The sequence below is a fragment of the Cygnus olor genome, chromosome 16 (genome assembly GCF_009769625.2).
Source record: "Cygnus olor isolate bCygOlo1 chromosome 16, bCygOlo1.pri.v2, whole genome shotgun sequence".
NCBI classification, from domain to species: Eukaryota; Metazoa; Chordata; class Aves; order Anseriformes; family Anatidae; genus Cygnus; species Cygnus olor.
Genome location: NC_049184.1, coordinates 13,974,805 through 13,995,887, shown reverse-complemented (window position 1 = coordinate 13,995,887; position 21,083 = coordinate 13,974,805). Strand labels below are relative to the sequence as shown.

General features: G+C 54.5%; 1 protein-coding gene across 2 annotated transcripts; it reads left to right on the top strand.

Moving 5' to 3' along the window:
• Nucleotides 1–6,241: 6,241 nt before the first annotated feature.
• On the top strand, nt 6,242–20,692 carry EEF1A2 (eukaryotic translation elongation factor 1 alpha 2). Of its 2 annotated transcripts, none has more exons than XM_040575986.1 (8): nt 6,242–6,440; nt 8,130–8,343; nt 12,084–12,263; nt 13,135–13,431; nt 17,083–17,233; nt 18,582–18,838; nt 19,349–19,583; nt 20,270–20,692. In XM_040575986.1, exons 2-8 carry the CDS (start codon nt 8,200–8,202, stop codon nt 20,395–20,397), a joined length of 1,392 nt encoding a protein of 463 aa, XP_040431920.1. In that variant the 5' UTR covers nt 6,242–6,440; nt 8,130–8,199; the 3' UTR covers nt 20,398–20,692. The 2 variants fall into 2 exon arrangements, with proteins under 2 accessions (XP_040431920.1, XP_040431921.1); XM_040575987.1 differs by lacking the exon at nt 6,242–6,440 and adding an exon at nt 7,806–7,824.
• The last annotated feature ends 391 nt before the right edge of the window (nt 20,693–21,083 follow it).

The window sequence follows — 21,083 nt, the reverse complement described above, 5'->3', positions numbered from 1 at the left end:
CGGCCCCACTGGCTGCAAAGCACAGAGAGCCCTGGGGAACGGGCTTGGGAGATTTATCCGGCCTAGGAAATGAAAAATTTGGGTGCTTCAGAGCCAAGAAGTCACTTTTATTTTAGTGAAGCCTGGCATTTCTCAGGTTCCTCCTCAAATCCTTCCTGAGAGATGCGTCTCTGTATCCTATGCCCCTCTAACAATGTACAGAGCAATAAAAATCTGTCTAAAATATACATAATATAAAAATATAAAAATATACAGAATATATTCTGTAATGGACTATATTCTCCATGGCGAGGACAGGATGGCTAATTGCTTTAATTAATGATAGAGCAGAGATGCACAAACACTTCCTATTCCCTTTGTGTACCGACACCGCTTCCACCCACGGTCGGGGCTGCTTTTTAGAGGATTTGCTCATAAAAGAGCAGCAGGGTCACGACAGGCACCTGGAGCAGTCGGGGCTGGGAGTGATGGAGCAGGGGACGAGGATCCAGTCGGGTTTCCCAGAACCAAGCCCGTGCTGGGTGCGCTGAGAGGAGGGTAAATTTCATTTGTATTGATCAAGAATCAATCATTTTAAAAGCAAGCAGCTGACAAGGTTTGGACAGATTTTTTTTCTTTGATTTTCCACTAAAATCGAAGCCAAAACCGAAGTCTCTGACTGCGACTCTCCTTGCAGTTTGCTTTGGAGCATGTTTTGTTTGCTCCCACCCATTTTTTTTTCTTTTTTTTAATCTGGTTCTTGGGGCTCCAGCTCCATGTTATAACTGGCAACTGTCTTTTGTTGTCTGCAGGTTGCGTGTGCCATTGGGGAGCAGCCTTTCATGTCACCCTGTGCGCTCGGCAGAAACATCTGGAAGGCAGCGAAGGCTTTCGGAGGCATCCAAAAGCTTTCGGAGCCGAAGGAGCTGCTGGGATCCATCCACGCTCGCAGATGGGGACCTTGGGGCACCCCAACCAGCGGGCAGCGAGGCTTGATGTCCCTGCCAGACCTGGGGGCTGGGACACCCCGGTGGATTTGGGAATTCACCCGGTGGTGACAGGCCCAGCAGCCCCGTCCCCACCATCCCACCCAGCAGGAGGCAGCGACCAGAGCCATCTGTAGGGCTCCAGGGCCTGATCCTGCCCACCGAGGATTTTTGCCCCATTTCCACTCTGGCTACAGGCAAGGGCACGGCTGTGCCCACCTCTCTCATCCTGCCCTGCATTTTTCCTGCCTGCCTTGCTCCAAGTGCAGGATTTGGGCAGCTGCTGCCACCTAGGGATAAAAACCACCCGCGATGTCCCCCAGGACCCTGTCCCTCACCTCCCTGTGCCCACCCGTGTTGGAAGCGGATGAGGGGGAGATGTGAGAAAGAAATTGCTCCAGTCTGGTGTTTGGTCAGCAAAACCTGGGCAAATGGGAAAATCCTCTTGCAGAAACCAGCAGTGGTGCTGAGCGGGACCCACGCCTCTACAGAAAACTCTCAGAGCAGCGTCTCCCTTGTGGGACTGAGGGAAAAATTCACTGCCATTCAGTGAAAACAAAACATATGGGGAAAAAAAAAATCTTTGCTAAATATACTTCATTGGGCTTCGAGGGGGGTGGCTCAGCAATGAATTTGCTCATTAAGTTTTCTGATCCTTAATTCTCCTTCTGGATGCACCCAAAGCCTACGCAGTTAGCCAGCCACCCCCGTTAGCAGCCCTTCACCTCAGGTGCTCAGCAGATACGGGCGGCCAGGGCTGTTTTCGCTCGGCGGCTGTGGTTTAATAAGAAAAGCTGTCCCCTGGATTAACACAGGCTTTTCCTAACTCGGAGATGTGCCCGGCTGCCAAAACAAATACATCAATCTGCTGCGGCTCGGTGTGGCCCCGGACTCTTGCTGTAAAAACCCATGAGGGCCAGGAGCTCCCTGACACCCTGCAAGCAGCGTAAAAAACCGCAGGGCAGAGGCTCCTCATTGCTCCAGGGCTTGACCTAAATCTGCACGAAGTGGGGTGCTACACCAGGGTCCAGCCCCTTCTCAGCACCTGGGGAGATTTACGGGATCAGATGCTGCACCTGGGCATCAGAAGTGTCAGGGCATCCCCGAAGAGATGCCTCTGAGGTGCTGCTCTTCTCCTTCCCCTGAGTTTAAAAAGATTTCAGAGAATGGATGTGTCCAGCCCGTCTGCTTCCCGGGCTGCCAGCGGAGCAGATCGGGCTGTTTTATTCTCTTTTCTGTCAGCAGCGCCTCAGAGAGCAGGAAGAAGCAGAGTAGCGATGCTAAAATGACAGTGGGGAAGGTGAAGAGCACTGAAGGAGTGGAAATCTTCGGGAGATATCCGAGTTCAGATGAGGGGCTGCTGCATTTACCCGGGGGGACGTGGACCTGTAACCTGTGGGTGCTGCTGAGCTAGGTGAGGTGGGACATGGGGGCTGGCAGGGCTGGTAGGGGACAGACCCTTCTGGGCTGATTTTTGGATGGTTTTTCCCTCTAGGACCACCATCCGTCTCAACCTGGCTGAATTTTCACACCCTGGGCACATTGCTCTGCTTCCTTCCCGGCTCGACGCTCAGGCTTAGCAATGTCCTCTGTTCCTCTGGATGGGAAGTTATTCCCATGACGGTTATTTCTGTAAGTTATTCTTCATAAAGGATGGGAAGTTATTCAGGCGGATGGGTTTAGCCCCAAGAGGGAGGAGTTCACCCCACAACCCCGTGCTTCCTGGCCATGATTTAAATAGCTCCAAACCTTGGCACCCAGGGCCCTCCGAGGCTCTCCGTGGCAGAGCTGAATTTTGGGCACGAATGCACACAAAGACTGGCTGGGGGGGAAGGAGGTGGGTGCTACGGGGGGGATTTCCCTGTCTTGATCCCATAACTCAGCTGCTTGGTGCAGAAGGGGGTTGTGCACAGCACGCTGCTGTCCCTGCAGGGGTGTCACCAGACACCGTCCCCAGCTGGCCGGGTGGTGAGAGGGCTTGGGCATCTTGTTATCACGTCCAAGGCTTATTTTTAAACTGCTGGCTCCAATTTAAAGCTATCAGCAGCATATGCTGACTGCAGGACCTCAAAATACTCTTCCCCCCTCCTCCTTCCCTTGTCTTTCTGCCCCGTATTTTTGTCTTTTTTTGCCCCTCTCTGGGTCTGCAGTATGAGCATGAGCTGAGAAACCTGCTTGCATGAAAGGTTTCATGAATTTTTCTCCTGTTTGGTGCCTGGAGTGCTCCTACACAAAGATATGGAGCCGGCCACAGCGTGTGCCATGGGGTGTGATATGTGCTGTCACGGGGGTTCAGAAAGGGTGACCCCAAAGCCAGCCCCGTGTAAACGTGCTCCAGAAACCACTGGGAGATGCTGTGCAGAACCCCATCCCATTGCAGCAGGGGGTTTGATAAATGGGAATTTTATTATTTATGTGTGCTGTTGTGGGGGTACTCAGGACTGCCAGGGGATGCGTACGGTGTAGGTGAGAGGATGGCCAGTGCCTCGGTGCTCTGAGCCCGGCCACCTCCAGCACACAGTAACCTGTAAATGCTGAAACACCTGGGTGCAAAGCCCCAAAAACTGATGTGGAAGGAGCTGAAACCCCCACCACAGGAGGAAGGAAACCTGAGGGCATTCACCCTGTCCATAAAGCTGCCCTTTGGAGGACAACCGCTGCCCCTGCACGCTCTGAGCACCTTTTCCAATGGCCATCACACGAGCACAGCACGAGGCCCCGCAGTTCTCTCCAGATATCCCTAGTGCTCTGCAGGGGAAGCAGGAGGAAAGCAGGGCCCCCTCTGCTGCTCCTGTGACCAGCAGGGCTCCAGGGGGGGCTTTGCCTGGGTGGGCAGCCCTGGTGGCTGCTGGTGGCACTGCCCCAGCCCCTGCCTCCCAAATCGCAGGAGCTCCGCTAGAAAGGAACACCCCCAGCGCCAAGGCAAACCCAGGCAGGCAGCCCAGATCCATACCAATTAATGGCACTGCGGATTATTCGTTCTCACACCATGCGGGGCCTCTTTGAAAAAAAAAAAAAAATTATGTCTGGGCAAATGGGATTTTTTTTTTGCAGAGCTCAGTGCATCAGAGCCTAACCCGGGGCTTGTGGGGCTTGAGACAATTATAAAAGGGGTACGGCACCTGCCAGACCCCATAGCAGTACCCAGAGAGAACGGCCTTTTGGGGATCTCAATTATCTCAAATGATCCCAAATCATTTGGAGATGGATTTTCTGGAGGGTAGATCCAATCCTAAGTAGGATTTAGGGAATTGTTTCAGCTGGGACAGAATCTGAAGCTGGATGGATGGAGGCAAGGCGTTAAACTTCCAGCCACCGCAGGTTTTGCCTGCTCAGGTCTCTTTTATTTCAAATAGCTGAACATCAAAGGACAGATGAGCACTATTTTTTTTTTTTTTGGTCCAACCTTGTGGGGATGCACTTCCACTCTGGTGTGACAATGGTGGTGCCCGCAGGGATGGCGGGCGTTGGGTGTAGCCCTGCTCTCCGGCAGGATCCGGCCCGAGCTGCGGCTTTAAGTCCCTCGGAGGCTGGCTGTAAGGTGGCTGAACCTCGCCCCGATTATCCAGGTCTGGCAGCTCTCTCCTCTCCCCGTCCCCTACTATTTATAGTCCGGCGGGCTGTCAGGCTCCGCTGCGCTGCCGCTACGGGCAGCCCCATTTCTGTGCAGGCAGCTTGGTCGCCAGCAAGGCTGCCCTTGCGTAAAAAGAGGAGATTATTTCTTGGCAAAGCACTAAAAAGTGGGAGGGAAGAACAAGGGACTTGTACGCTCATCCCTGCAGTGCATTACCACCCGTGTCCATCCTCGGCACATCCAGACCTGAGGCAACACCACTGCTCCTGTCCCAAAAAGGTCTGGATTAATTTCTTTAAATACTGTTTAAAGCCTTCCTTTTCAAAGCTTCTTTTTACTTTTTCTGGCACTCACTGGAACGCTGCATAAAAGACATCCTCCCTGTCACGTTTCTAAGAAAATACCAGTGAACTCTAACATTCAGAAACAGGAAAGTCTCCCTTTAAACATTAATGAGAGGTTAGTACCATTTTAATCTACACGATGTTTAAGTGTTTAACCCTGAGACTATGAACTAACAGTACCTGACTAAGCTGTTAAATTCACTGAAAGATGGTGAAGGCCATGCAATCGGTCTAGACTATTACATAGCTTAATTCAAAATTAGCATTCTTTTGACCTGTATTTGGCTTTGGGACACAGAAAATTTTGCATTACCTTGTAATTGCACAGCCGACACAGGTATAAATATTCTGACCACGACGTGATATTTTTTAACACAAAGAAAATGTCCTGATAACGCTGAAAGAGATTATTTATGGTTTCCTCGTCCTAGGACTGGAGCCCCATCCCCTGTTAAATGAAACGACATTCATAAGCCACAGATTCTTGAGCAAGAGCAATACATATTGCAAGCACAGGGGCATATTTTGCTCTATTTGTTCCTTGCTTCTCTGTTTGCTCCTGGGCTAATGCGTTTGCACCGAGGCAGAAATGTGGGTCAGTGCCTGCAGGGCTGTGCCCAGGGACGTGTCCGCCCCATGCGTGCCCGTGCAGGGACCCCTGCCCACCCCACGCTCGGGGTCAGCCCTCTGGCACAGCTGGCCCCGAGGGGACACAGCGAGGGCTCCTCTCCCCCACCAGTCCTGTAAAATCACCCCCAGGTTGCCACAGGGGGTCCGAGCCCCACTCGGTCTCTATCTGCCCCACTCCCCTGGATCAGGAGCTCCCTCATTTCCCCTCTCTTCCCAAAAGCCCTTCCTTCCACCTCCCTCTGTCCCTCTATCTTCCCCCCTTCCCTCCATCTCACTCACCCCTCCACCTGCTCCAGCCCTCCACCTCCCATCTTCATCTTCCATCCCTCCAGCTCTCCCCTCTGATCCCTCCATCTTCCTCCCATCCCACCCCTCTACCTGCCATCCCACCGTCTCCCTCCTACCCATCTTCCACCTTTCCATCTTCCCATCCCTCCATCTCCTGCTCCTCCATTTCCCCATCCCTCTCTTCCTCCCATCCCTCCATCTTCCCATCCCTCCGTCTCCCTCTCCTCCATCTCTCCTCCATCTCTCCTGCATTTCCCCATCCCTCTCTTCCTCCCATCCCTCCATCTCCCTCTCCTCCCCCTCTCCATTTCCCCATCCCTCTCTTCCCCCCATCCCTCCGCTAGCTCCCATCCTTCCATCTCCTTCCCTCCCAGACCCCGCTTCTCTCCCCCCTCTCCGCCTCGCCCCGCTCCCTCCTCCTCCTCCTCCTTCTCTTCCTCCTCCTCCTCCTCCTCCCCCCCGGCGCGCCTCCTCCTCCTCCTCCTCCTCCTCCTCCTCCTCCCCCGCCCGGTACCGCATTGCCGTAGTGCGGGGGGGTCGCTGCATTGCGCTGCCGCCGTCAATAGGTGGGCCCCTCCCGGGGAGATAAAGCCGCCGGAGCCCAAGCTGGCAGCCTCTGCCGCCCCGACCGCCGCTCCGGTAAGAGCTCCGGGCCCCCCCCGGTACCGGCAGCGGGCTGCTAAGAACGGGGGGGACCGGGCTGCGAGGGTGGGGGGGGGGGGGTCCGTGCCGCCGGGGTGCGGGGGTGCAGCGCTGCGTGCGCCCGGGGTGCTGCGGGTACCCCCGGGGGGGACCCCCCCCCGAGGGAGGGAGAGGATGGGGCCGGGCCGCTGCTGCGACCCGCAGGTGCCTGATCCCGCAGGTGGGAGGTACCCCCCCGCTTTCGGCTCCTGGGGGGGGGGGGGGGGGGGGGGGAAGAATCTAGAAAGAACAAAAAATCTGTATTAAAAAAAATAATTGTAAAAAATAAAAAATCTGCATGGAAATATAAAAAATAAGAAAATCTATGTTAAAAATCTAGGAAAAAAAAAATCTATACCAAAAATCTAGAAAAAATAAAAATCTAGAAAAAATGAAAAAAAAATCTATATTAAAAATCTAGAAAAAAATAAAAAAAAATCTATACTAAAAATCTAGAAAAAAATAAAAATCTATACTAAAAATCTTGAAAAAAATAAAAAAATCTTAAAAAAATAAAAATTCCATAAAGAATCTATAAAGATAATAATTCTATAAAGAATTAAAAAAATCTATAAAGATAATTCTATAAAAAATAAAAAAATCTATTAAATATCTATTAAAAATATATATATATTAGAAAATAAAAATAAAGCCCCGTTCCCTCAGGGGATCTGAGCCCTGGGTGCCTCAGGGTGCTCAGCGGGCGCTGGGCATCCGCGGGGAGCTGCGCAATGGCCGCATCCAGCGCTGGGGCTGCTCAAGGGCAGGGGAGGGAGAGCTGGGGGGCACCGGGGCCGTGGCCGCCCGCACGGGTGAATTTCTGGGTGAGCAGCAAAATCCCGCTGACCCGCTTTGCTTCCACGGGCAGATTCCTAAAATTGGATTTTATTAGACGTCAAAGGAAAGCTCCTAATTGTGCAGGGCTTGTGCAGCGCTGCGGCGCCATGGTAACCCCGGGAGATGCCAGAACAGCTCCCCGGCTGTATCGATTTTCATTTCAAGCCTCCTCCCTCCGTTTTACCCAGATTCAGGGCAGCAGAATTTAACCAAATCCCCCACTGGGGTCCAATCCTTGTTGCCCCTGCCCCGCTATGCCGCGGACGGGGGCTATTTTTGTCAGCCCCGCTTCGCGGGCACCATGTCGTCACCCGAACCGCGCGTGGCTTTTGGGGGGGGGGAGGCGAAGGCACCCGGCAGGGACGAGCGCCCACGGCTCCTCCCAGGACGCCCACGAAACGGAGGAGATGCCCTGGGGCTTGGAAAGACCTAGAAGGCAGCGGCGGAAGGGGGAGAGCCACGCGGGAAGGATTTTCCCCGTGGGAAGGGCACCTTCGAGGCACCGGTGACGCAGCCCTGGGAACCGGGGGTCTCCGGGAGGGCGGTGGAGGGCAGACGCCGAAACCGTGGCGTCTTGCTGAGGGTCGGAGGCTGGACGTGGTGGCCAGAAATAGCCCAGCCAGCCTCCTCCGGGGGCGGCTTGGATCCGTCCCAGCCAGGGCAGAGCCGCCAGACGAAGCCAGGCACCTCCCGGCCGGGTTGGGGCGCGTGGTCCAGCGGGGCGAGGGGAGGAGAGCCTGCCCCCGGCGCGCTGGGGATGCTGTGGAGGGCAAGGGGGCCTCTGCTGATGCCTGCCTTCTTCTCCTGCAGCCTCCCCAAAAACGCAGCTGCGCCCCCACAGCCCCCCCCGCCGCCCGCCCGCCACGCGTAGCCCGCCAGCATGGGGAAGGAGAAGACGCACATCAACATCGTCGTCATTGGGCATGTGGACTCTGGGAAATCCACCACCACCGGGCACCTCATCTACAAATGCGGGGGCATTGACAAAAGGACCATTGAGAAATTTGAGAAGGAGGCTGCCGAGGTGAGGAGCCCGTCCCCCCGTGCGCCCCCTCCCCACCCCCAGGGGTGCCGAGACCCCCAGCTCCGTGCCGATGCCCCGCAAATATCCCAGGGGCGATGCTCCCCTTCTCCTGGGGCTGCCCTTCTCGTACCTTCTCTTTCTCCCTTTGTTCCCGACATATTTTTCCCCTCTGTATCCCCAACTCCCCTGGCTCCTCCGGCCTCGGTAAAATGGGCCATTTGGGTGCTCGCCCCCCTCCTCCCTGGAGTTGAGCCCACCACCTGGTGGTCTCCCCGCTGCAAGGTGCTCCTGAAGGGGCTTGGCGAGATTTGGAGGGTGGATTAGGGATTGCAATTCCTAATTCCAGCAGCAATTGCGAGGGTTTTGGGAGAGCCACAAACCCTAGTGCTTCAGGGCATGAAATCCCCTCTAAATTTTGTGCACAAGGAGGCAAACCAAAGGAAAATCTCCTTCCAGTGCCTGCTGGAGCACGCAGCACCAGCTGGACCCCCTGTTTGATCCAGTTTGTTTAAAAAAAAAAAAACAACCATTCCCATTCTTCTCTAGCATGGTGTCTGATGTGTGTCTTGATTGGTAGCCTTTGATATAGAAAAGCTTACGGGAATTAGAAGCATTTTAGTTGAATTCTTTTGTTTAACTTCTCTAAAGGAGGCATTTGTAGCAATATAATGCATGCATTTATCAGGCTGTTACACTGTAAAGCATCACCCAACACGTATGGCATGGCAAATGCAGAGATTAAGGAGGAAAAAATAATCTCGGAGACAGAGGAAAACGTTGTGGATTGGAAACTCCGGGAAATTAATGATGGTAAATTCTAGAGAGGTGGGTGAGGCAGGGAAAGCCGGGCTGTGCTAGTGATAGGGCAGATCTGGTCTCTCACAAGATGTCTTGTCGTCATCGTTCCAGGAACCTTTAATGCAGACATCCCTTCATTTTTTCTGGCCAAGATCCTATATTAAAAAAAAAAAAAAGGGGGGGGAAAAAAAAGAGGAGGAAAAAAAAAAGCTTTTCAGACCTGCAATTCCTGATAAAATGTTTTGCTGTCTGTCTGTCTCAACCCTTGGAATTTGCCAGTAGCAGCTGAGCTAAACCACCCATTTTCCTGCCTCATTGTCAGCCCCTTTTTGCAGCCCTCCGGAGAAAAGCTTCTTCCTTAGCATAAAATGATTTCTCTTTCCCCCATTTTCAAAGGACTGCTGATGTGCCTCAGTATATTTCCACCCCTTTACCTCCAGCTCAGGTGTGGTGTGATGAGGTTGTTGTAGACATGATTGCGGCTATTTTAATTGAACAGACACTTCCCCTGACTTGCCAGAATATGCGGGGACTGGAAGCTGCTATTAATAGCCTATTGACTGAGCTTACAGACTCCATTTTCTGATGCAGGGCTGGGGAAGGGTTTTCTTCCATTAGGTGGCATTCGCAGGAAATGGAGGCCTGCGTGTACCCAAAAAGCTATCAAAAAAACAGGGTCTGATTTTTTTTCCCTGAAATAGAACATTTTTTTTTCCTTTTGACTTCAAGGGCAGGGGTAATAGTATCTCTAAAAGTAGAGCTGTTCTTTAAAAAAAAAATTCATTATTTGTGGTCTCCAAGTAGAAAGCTGTCCCTCTGCTGGGGTTTGATCAAGGAAAATCAGGCAGTTTCTGGCACTGAACAGTGAAGGTATTGTGCAAAGCTAGATAATACTGTGTTTTTTCAACAACAGCCCTGGGTAACTGAATATACCCCATGAAAGGAGGGAAGCTGTTTGCTAAATAAAGGATCTCATTTGTCTTCACGTTACGTCTCTTGGTGCATTTGCAGAATATAGACAGCTTTTTGTGGGTGCTGATGCCTGCGATTCCTGCACGGGAATCCTGTTTTGTAGGAGCCAGGGTGCGGGGCAGCTGGGTGCCCCCACAACTTGCTGCACCCTGGAGCATGCTCCGTGCCTCAGTTTCCCCACCCATCAGTGAAAAGGCTGCTGATTGCTGAAAGGCCGTGGGGTCTGCTCATTTAGCTCCTGCCTGAGCACTCCCCATTATTAATGCATTGCACAAAATGAATTCATTTTCCTTAGCCCCCCTCCTCAGCTTGGGCAAGAAGCGATCACGCTCGAATGATGCCTTTCATCTCCCCCAGCAAGGGAGGGAGTGGATGTGCATGCTGCAAAGGGTTAACCTCCTGCTCTGCCCCCCTTGCTATAGGAGATGCTCAGGAGCAGAGATGTGATTCTGGATTGTTCCACCCACTCCCCGACCGCCCCTCCTGCAGGCGTGAGAGCTCCGGGCTAGGGCTGCGGCATCGTCCGCTCACCCGCCGTTCCCCCCGAGGAGGGGGAGGCTTGCCCAGGCTTTAGGGTTTTGCCTGTAATCCTCCCGAGCGAGCTGCAAAGTCATCGCAGCACTCGGCTCTTACGTAAAGGGACCGGCGCCGTTAATTCCCCGTGCTGCACAAGGTGGGGGGGCATGAGCAGGAACCAGGGCAGAGCACTGCCCAGCACCCCGCTGTGGGTGGGATGTGTCCAGGTGTGATGCTGCGTTAGCCTTCCTGGCGAGGAGCAGCACCGGAGCATTAGCTGCCTGCCAGCAGGAAGCGTTTCCCTCCGGAGCGGTGATTTATAATGGCCCATTAGGAATTTTATGCATTGATGCTCCAGAAGAAATCCCTGCTACAGAGAGCGCGGCTCTGGGTGAAGGGGGAGCGTGCTGTAACATCTCTGTCCTTGCGCAGCGGTTACAGCACATTACATCAGCAGCAGATGACCTATTTCTCTAGCTGAATTCTATTTGCCATCTTAGAAAACTCCCATCTCAGCCCCAGACCTGAAGATCGATGCCCATTAACCGTCCCTCTGGGCTGCCCCGGAGCATGGCATGGCCAGGAGGGAGCTCGTCCTCCCCCCTGTGAGCAGGATCCCAGCTCAGAGCTGGGGATGTCCGGCCCTCCCCCGTGGCACGATGTCGAGGGACACTGAACCACAGGAGAAGCTGGTTCAGAAGCGACATTGTGGTTTTACCAAGGCGTGTGCTTTATCACAGGACAGAGATTTATTTTCTTTTATATATATATATTTTTTTTTTGTGGCTAATCTCGCCCAGCATGATTTTCTGCGCTACAATGTTGGCTGTGATTTTGGCCATTTGGCAATGACAGTTGGTCTGACTGCAGCTCACAGTAGCTTTCCGTGCAAATTCACACACTCTGTGGCAAAAATCAATCACATTTCTCTTCAGCTCCTAGCAACAGTCTTTGCATTTCATTTTCTTTTAACCCGTTCCCCTGCTGCACCCCTGTCACTTAGGGGCTCCCTCGCTTTTTCGTGCCCTTTCCCTCTGAGCAGATGTCTCACAGGTTGGGATAATAGATTAAAATACAACAATAAGAAGCCTTCCAGCACTGCTGGGTAATTCTGTACCAGGATGATTTCACAGCAGCCATGCAGGGCCCTGACATTTCATGGAGGAGACCTTGAGGAGGCTCCAGCTCCTCCTCAGCTGGTCCCACCACAAACCCACGTCACAGCTCTTCCAACTTCTTCTCTATCCCATTAAAGAACGCGTTGAGAACAATATCTGCTTTCACCTGTATTTATTAGTAAACAGATCAGAGCAGCCATTGAATTTAGAGGGTTTTACCCTCAATGTTTGCAGCGTGACCCTTGGCCTTTGTGGCTATGGGAGCTGGGATGGGTCCTGGTGCCTGCCTTGCCCTGGGCTTGCACTTCTCACCAACCTTGCCTTTGTGTTGGCCAGATGGGGAAGGGGTCCTTCAAATACGCCTGGGTGCTGGACAAGCTGAAGGCCGAGCGTGAGCGTGGCATCACCATCGACATCTCGCTGTGGAAGTTCGAGACCACCAAGTACTACATCACCATCATCGACGCGCCCGGCCACAGGGACTTCATCAAGAACATGATCACTGGGACCTCCCAGGTGAGAAATGGTGGCCACGAGCTACTGGAAGAGGGGGAGGCTGGGGCTCTCCAATGAGCCTGGGGTCACGTAGGTGCTGCTGGAGCCCTTTTGGAGGAGGGTATTTGGGCGAGCAGTCAGCCAGTGGTGTTGAGCAGGATCTATGCAAGAGGCCAGGTGACACTTGGGGACCTTGCTGTGATCCTGCACCTCCTGGATGTCCAGGGAAAGGGCCTCCTCAGCACAAAGGATGGTTAATCCACACCATTTACCCTACTTGGATGAGTTGGGGATGAATGTGACCTCTCTGAGCTACAGGCTGTTATGAGAGGGTGTCTCCCATATTATTTTAGCCTCACACAACTCAGATATACAAGAAAGGTTATGTAGTCCCTTAGCTTCTATTGGCCCAACGAGACTCTGCAGGTCTTTTCTCTTTCCTTTTCCTCAAAACAGCTGTCTTTTTTCCATAAACCACATGGCCATACTCTATGGTTGATCCTCCCAGGGCAGGGCAGCATCCCCTCACTGCACTGCAAGGCATTCCTGCCTCCCAGTGCCGCTTCTGGCCCTCACCCAGGGACACTACTGGAAAGACTTCAGTGGGATTTTAGGCTCTACATCCCTGGGTGGACGAGATGAGGTTCTGGTTGGACTCACACAGCCTAAAGGAGCCACCCTGATTTCCAACACAGGTTGCAAAACCATGCGTGGTTGGCAAGCGTAAAATAACGCAGGTCAGGTTCGAGGTAGACCAGTGGGGTTTTGGGTAGCAGCTGGCAGGGAGCCTGCCCAAGCCGTGCTTTTATCCCACATCCATCTGGGGTGTACTCAGAGCTCTCCGGAGCAGCTCTCTGGGGACAGGAGCAGATCACCAGCTCTCTCCTCGCAGGCTGACTGCGCCGTGCTGATCGTTGCTGCTGGCGTCGGCGAGTTTGAAGCCGGCATCTCCAAGAACGGGCAGACCCGCGAGCACGCCCTGCTGGCTTACACCCTGGGGGTGAAGCAGCTCATCGTTGGCATCAACAAGATGGATTCCACGGAGCCCCCCTACAGCGAGAAGCGCTATGACGAGATCGTCAAGGAGGTCAGCGCCTACATCAAGAAGATCGGCTACAACCCAGCCACGGTTCCCTTCGTGCCCATCTCGGGCTGGCACGGTGACAACATGCTGGAGCCCTCCCCCAATGTAAGTGCGCGCATCGTGGTGGATTTTTTTCCCCCCACCCTCACCCAGGCTGAAGCTGACTTTGGTGCTGTGAAAACCACAGGCACATTCTGTGCCTCCGTGGTGCATAATGGCCCATGGTACCAGCGTAGACGTGTTTGTCACGTAGCTGTGGTGGTGCTGAGCTGGGATGAATGGGCGCGCTGTGCGTGACCACGCTTGTTGCTGTGCCGTGGTCAGATGTCCTAGTGGCTGCCCACGAGCATCTCCAGGAGGTGATCTGCACAGCTGTGCTTCTGGGATGTCATCTGAGGGTTGCACATCGTCAGCCCCGTGGTGACGTTAGAGCCATCCGCAGCGATTGTCACGCTCAGCAGGAACACCGTGTGTGTTTTTAGGGCATTGTTTTCCCAGGCAAACAGCACGATCTGGTCGCCAGCTTGGAACAGCTCCCGCTGCACAGCCGGGCTCCTCCACAACGAATATCGGGTGCCTTTTCCCATCAGTGTCGTATGCCACCGTGGCAGCAGTGCCCCATGTTCCAGTGCTGCGACCCCGCTCCTTAAGACGAATTTTGCTTGGGAAAGTACCAAATTTCCCACGTGAAAAGCATGGTTTCCTTGAGCATCCATTTAGTGTTGTTCTTTGGCCAGCGGATTCTTAAATGGCCTCTTCCTGCATGCATCAGCGATGGGGATGGTGGGGACATGACAGCAGGGTGCTTTGGGCGGTCCCCTGCCATTACTTTTCATGACAGCAGGGAAGAAAGAAGAGCTTGAAGAGGGATGGGGGCTCCTTGGCACACAAGCTGCCAACAGCAGTTGTTACTTGGGCATTTTTTTTGGAGAAAAAGCTACCCCAGCTTTATTTTTCTAAAGGAATTAGGGGCTAGACAGTTCTGGCCCGAGGAAGGTCCCTGCTCTCCCACCGGTTTCTGATGACCTTGAGCAAGTTGCTCAGAGCAGAAATCCCCAGCAATCCCCTGGTGAACCAAAGGAAATTTGATGCTTTAGAGGGCATTAGGACTTGTGGACTAGGGGTCAGAGCTCCATGGCAAGGGAAGCAGCATGTCTGGGTGTGAGGGAGGTCGGGCATTGTGGTCCTGAGCTAGAGGAAAGCTGCAATGCAAGCTCACGGCAACCCAAAACGTAGCTCACGGCCTTGCTCAGGAAAGGCAGCTCCCGGGAATCTTGGGGCTGGCTTGGAACGAGCATATTTGGGGGTGTTGGGGAGATTCCTGTCCCCTGAGGAACAGGGTTTGGACAAGGTCAGCCGCGGCCATGCCAAACGTGGCCGCATAGTTGCTGGGTGCCTCCAAATCGGGCTCCAAATGTCAGCAGCTGCTGGGCCGGGAAGATGATCCTGAGCAATTCTCCTATTAATAGGCTGCAGAGGGCAGGCATGGAGCAGGATGGGCCCCGCTGGCCCCGTTCCTCCAGACGGGTCTCGGGGCGTGATCTCAACGTGACGTGCTGCCCGGCAGGGCAGGGGCTGGGATAAGCAGCAGAGGAGGAGGTGGGGGCATCGGGAGGGAAGGAGGGCTGGGCAGGCTGCAGGGGCTGGGTGCTCAGCAGGAGCTTTGCTGGAAGGATGCGGGGACATCCCACGCGGTGGTCCCCAGGGGTCCTCCCACTTCTGCGGGGACAGAGCTGGGGACCTAGACCCCCTCCCCACTGCTTCTAGGGAAGTGCAGGCGTGGATCTCTCCCTTCCCATTTCTCGCCCGAAAAATCTCTGATTTTTCTCACTCGCACGCTTCTGGCTGGGTTTCACCGAAGCACAAGGCAGTGGAGCGACGTGTCTGCCCACCAGGGGACTCAGCAGGGAGCCAGGATTAGTGGGGTGGCTGCAGCAGCCCCAGCCCACCAGGGTGCAGGGATTTGGGGCCGGAGCCAGCCCCATATGGGGGGCTGCAGCCCGTGGCCCCGATGCGCAGCGCCCCAAGGCCAAACGACAGCTGGGCTGCGCTCGCATCCAAGTTTGACATTTACAAGCTTTTTTGGCAAGCGGGGTTTTTGCATCCGGCCAGCTTTCCGCTGCTGCAGCTGACAGAACTGGGCCACTCGGGGTGGGTTTGGGAGGCTCTCTCTCCGGGGGATGCTGCAGCTGAGGGCACCCTGCCTGCGGTACCAGGACCGTGGTGGCCCCGCGGCTGCAGCGGCGAGATCAGGATGCGCAGGGTGCGCAGGGGTGCTCAGGGGGTGGCAGGGGGGTTAAAATCAGAGAAACGTGACTGCTTTGTGAAATGAATTTGGGGAGCAGCAGGAATAAGAGCTCAGCATTGATTAGGGCAGCTTGAGCTTGCAGCACCCGGGGCTGTCAGCACAGGGCTAACACTTACCCTTTCTGGCTGGGTTAGGTCGGACTCCCCTGCCACGGAGTGGTGGAGTAGGAACAGTTCTTGGGAAGTAGGTATGGGGGTACATGAGTGATGTTTAACTTGGGCAGCCCTAGGAGGCAGCACGATCCTATTTTGGTAGATGCTCCTCATCCTCAGGCCACACCGAGGTTTTGCAGATGGGTTTTCCCCTGGGGTGTGTCCAAGTGCTGCCTTAGCCGGCTGTCAGGACATCAGATATTCCCGGGATGTCAGATGTTCTTGGAATGTCAGATATTCTCAGGATAATGCGTGGAAAGGAGAAGGGACAGCTCCCACAGCCAGGTGCCACAGGGCAGAGGCTGCCGGTCCTCCCTGTCCCCAAGGCGGGCAGTGGATGGGGCGCAGGGGGCACAGGGGTGGCCGTGCCCCCCCGGCAGGGCTGCAGGCAGGTGGCTGCAGGGACAGCTGCTCCCATGGGCGCCCGCTGGCATTTTGGGCCACGTGGCAGCCGGTGGCAGGGAAGCTCTGAGTCAGCGCAGGATGGATACAAAACAGGGGGGGTTTGTATTTTTTGCACCCCTAGTCCTGTGCCACTTCCCACTGGTGATGGTGCCTATGGGAAAAGCCCCGTCCATAACGCAGGCAGCGTTTTAAATCCACGTGGAAAAATACTGTGTAAGCCCCTCTCGGTGGAGGAAGGCGAAGTGGCCTTGCAGGACTCTGATCTCTGGTGTCTCAGGGTGGTTTCAGATCCAGCACCAGATTCTTGCTTGCTGCAAGCCCAGGCATGGCTGCACCTTTCAGATGTGCAGCGTCACTCCAGGAAAGCACCGCGGTTCCCTGCATCAAACCGTGCCCTCTGCTGAGCACATTTCATTACATCTCTGTTCTTTTTTTCTTTTTTTTTTTTTTTTCAGCCAGTTTTAGCTTCAAGGATCCAATGTAGGGCAGAACTATTTATGAAAAGCAATCCTGCCCCTCAGCAGCCTTGAAGAAATTCAGTTCCCAGCCCGAAGGCCGGGCGCTTTGTGCCGGGGGGCAGGATGGTGTGGGGAGGCAGCACTTGCGGGTTAGGAGTAGGGGCTGCAGGTTTGCTGGATTTAACCGTTTCCACCCTTTTTCTTCTGCTCATGGACGTCTTGCTCGTTTCTCGGAGAAAGGGGAGAAGGTGGGTGGAGGTGGAGCAAGGTGTGCAGATGAACCTGCAGGGATGGGGGATTGGAACGAGTACCCCAGCCCCAAGTAAAGCCAGGACACATCTGGACCGTGTCCTGGTGGAACACCTCAGTGGGATCATCCTGGGATGCTGGGGACGGGCACATTCACTGGATGCTTTTTCTGCTCTGTTTCCAGATGCCTTGGTTCAAAGGCTGGAAGGTGGAGCGCAAAGAAGGCAACGCGAGTGGGGTGTCCCTCTTGGAGGCCCTGGACACCATCCTGCCCCCGACCCGCCCCACAGACAAGCCCCTGCGCCTGCCCCTGCAGGACGTCTACAAGATCGGAGGTGAGCAGCAGCCCCACCAGCATCCCTCTTTAACCCCAGCCTTCCTTCCACAGGAATTTGAGAACGATGTTTCCAGGTGTTGGGAAACTGGAGGCATTGAAATCCTTGAACTTCAAATAAGATGGGGGGAAGGGCGGTGGCTGCAGGGCAAAGACCCCATTTGAGATTTGGGTTGGAGGTGGACGTGCCCAAAGGTGCCCAGGCAGCACAGAGGGGCAGCGGCTTTGTGGTCTCACCCCAGGGAACACCCGATGCCAAAACGGCTGCAAATTTGGGTGTCCCAGAGGTCACGGCTGGCGAGGCGAGGTGGAGACCTGCCAGGAATGAGGCCCAGCAGCAAAAAAAGCCCTGGGGCCTGGCTGAGGGACGAGGCCAGCGGGGAGGGCCACCGGTGAGGCCGCTGCGCGTGCCTCCCAAATGCCGGTGTCCGTCACCGGCACCTCCGCCTGCCCAGCTGCGCCGCGGCACCAGCCATGTAGGGAGACACTTCTCCGAGCTATAAATGTCCCCTGGGCTCACTGACCTGCTGGCACCGCTGGGCAGTCCTGCTGATGGCTGCTGGGCCAGGCAAGCATGGCCATTTCCAGCTCTCTTCCACATTTTTCCAAGGGCAGGTGTGCTGCAGGAACCAGGCGAGTTGAAAGTTGCCCCCGTGGTCTCGGGCATTTTAAAGGTGAGGGGCGGTGGGCAGCTCTGTGTCCTCCCCTAGCCCAGCTGGGGAAAGGCAGGTAGGGTTCTGCCATTGGGTTAGACAGATCCTTAGAGAGCAGAGACACTTTGGGACTGGGGGAGGTGGAGGCAATAGGGCTGGTGTGGGGGACTGGATGGGTCCCACCAGCCTCCCCAGCTGCTTTTCAAGGTTGCTTCTCCCAGTCCTTCTTCACTTGACTCCAAAGGTGAGTTTTTCCAAATTCTCCTGATGATGCAAAGTTCCAAAGGTCCCGTTCATTTAATTAGCCACCCTCGTTCCTTACAGCTGGGACGGTGTGGCCAGCAGGGCTGTGCTGTGGCACACATGCTGTGATGTGCCTGGTCCTCTGCACAGGATGGCCACAGCTGCTGCAAAGGAAGAGTTTTCAGCACGCATGGGTTGCTCAGAGCCTTCTAGCTATGTGCTGGCCCTTTTTTACAAAACATTGGGTAGGAAGGGCTGGTTCATGGTAGTTTTGAAGAACCCGATGCTGATCTTGCGACTAATAACTGTTTTTCAGTTTGGCAAGAGACAAACATAGTCTTTGGTGAAAACCACTGGAGATACCTTGCTTTTATGGCAGCCAGGCTCTGGCCATGCTGCCCAGGGATGTGCCAAGCAGGTTACATTTTATTCTGCTCTATCCTTGCCCCACAGGGATCGGCACGGTCCCTGTGGGCCGAGTGGAGACCGGCATCCTGCGGCCCGGCATGGTGGTCACCTTCGCTCCCGTGAACATCACCACCGAGGTGAAGTCGGTGGAGATGCACCACGAGGCGCTGAGCGAGGCCCTGCCCGGGGACAACGTCGGCTTCAACGTGAAGAACGTCTCCGTCAAGGACATCCGCCGCGGGAACGTCTGCGGGGACAGCAAGTCGGACCCGCCGCAGGAGGCGGCACAGTTCACGTCTCAGGTCAGCTGCGTAGAGTTGAATTCTACCCTACCCTACCCTACCCTACCCTACTCTACTCCATTCCCATGGGAGGACCCTGGCCACCTCGCACGGCTGAGCTGGAGGAGATAACGTGCTGGGGAGCAGCGTATCTGCCAGGCAAAGCTGAATGTTTTAGATGTGCGTGGCAGCTTGCCCAGGGTTTAGGACTCGAGTTTGCAATCTGCACACCACTGCATGTGGAAAGGGCTCCTTCCTTTCCAAAATTCACCGGGCTCTGGGGTAGAGCAGGACTTGGTAACCTTCAGCGACTGGGTACCTGCACCCATGTACTTCTGCCCACTGAATAAATAAATGATAGCTTAAATGGCATTTTAAACAAAGAGAGGGTTCTGCCATTAAACCAGTTAGCTTTTCTCTGTGTGTGGCATGAGAGAGCATTGATTTCCCCACCCTGCTGGTCCCGAGCTGTGCAAGACCCTGTAGACAAAGTCCCTTTGGGCAGTGACCCTGACGTTTCTGTGCCCCCAGGTGATCATCCTGAACCACCCCGGGCAGATCAGCGCTGGCTACTCGCCCGTCATCGACTGCCACACCGCACACATTGCCTGCAAGTTCGCCGAGCTGAAGGAGAAGATCGACCGGCGCTCCGGCAAGAAGCTGGAGGACAACCCCAAGTCCCTGAAATCGGGCGATGCGGCCATCGTGGAGATGATTCCTGGCAAGCCGATGTGTGTGGAGAGCTTCTCCCAGTACCCACCCCTCGGTAAGGGAACGGCTCCTTCGTGGTTTCCCGTGGAGGAGCGTGGAGGCTGCATGGGTGCTGACCTCGCTCTGGCCATGCTGAGCCTCTCCCAGTATCCCTGCTGGTCACACTGGGGAGGGAGGGGGAGCTGAGTGCATTTCATTGCTCCTCCACGTGCAAAATCTGATGCACAAACGGGGTTAGGGCAGCTGGGCTGGTACAGGCTCTCTGATGAGCTGTTATCAAATGCAGGGCTGGGTTTTCCCACTGGGAATAGTGGAGTTTTTCCTCCAAAATTATTGAACCCCAAAAGCGGCTGTGCAGGAACATTTCTCAGCTTCCTTGTCTCTGCCCTAAGAAAACTGGTCGGGAGAAGAAACAGGGAGAGGACACCTTTTAGTGCAGGGATAGTGCTTCCCTTGGTGATGGTGCACATCTCGTTTAGCAACGCAGAGAGCAGCTGTGATTTAAATTTAATAAATAGTCATTTATTTATTTACTTAAAAAATAGTCATTTAAACAGAGAAGGGCACCAGGGCGGTGCTCCTTGGCGGTCAGCACAGGCGCTGGTGGCTCAGGGCTGGTTCCCTCTCCGAGGACAGTGGTAATGAGGGATTCACGAGGTGGGCTCAGCTCCGAGGGGTGCACATCCCACCTGGGGGGGTGGCGCGGCCGCGTGTCGCTCACGTCCCCCCCTCTCCCCCCAGGCCGCTTCGCTGTCCGTGACATGCGGCAGACCGTGGCCGTGGGCGTCATCAAGAACGTGGAGAAGAAGAGCGGTGGGGCCGGCAAAGTCACCAAGTCCGCCCAGAAGGCCCAGAAGGCTGGCAAATGAATTGTGGGCTCCCAGTGCATAGCGCAGAAACCATCCCTGACACCAGGACGCTGTCACCGTCTCCCCCGGGCGCATGTGTGCACATCAGCTTGTAAGAGTTTATATGTCAACGACTGGATGCTCACCATTAAGGTCCAGTGGAAATTCTTTAAAAGGAAAAGCATGTTCCAGCGTTTGTGAGGCTTCATGTTAATTTTACCAATAAAACTGGTACAACATCCACAGTGGAAAACAAACAAGCAAACAAACAAAAAAACAACCAACCAAAAAAAAAAAACAAAAACCACCAAACAAACCAACTGACCCCGAAGGTGTGGAGCTCTGTGTGTGTGTGTGTGTCATTGGGAGGGGCTGCTTTGCTGGGCTCATGGAGTCCCGCATAGGGCAGGTGCTGGTGATGGGCACAGGCAGGGCTGGAACGGGTGGCTGGAGGACGGAGGACCCATGGGCACCCCAGTCAGGGTGGCACCCAGTGCCCAGCCATTCCCCAGCTCTCACCCCTTGACCAGTGCAGGTGCACGGGCTGATAACCCCTGCATAAAGCAGGGGCTGGTCTTACAGCAGGGGTTTTGCACTCTCCTTAACCCACTCAATCCTCTAATATCGATTATCGGGGACTTTATTATCATTTTTCTACGCAGATTAGGTTTGAGTAAATCCCCTAAAGTTAAATTATTTAAAGAGAG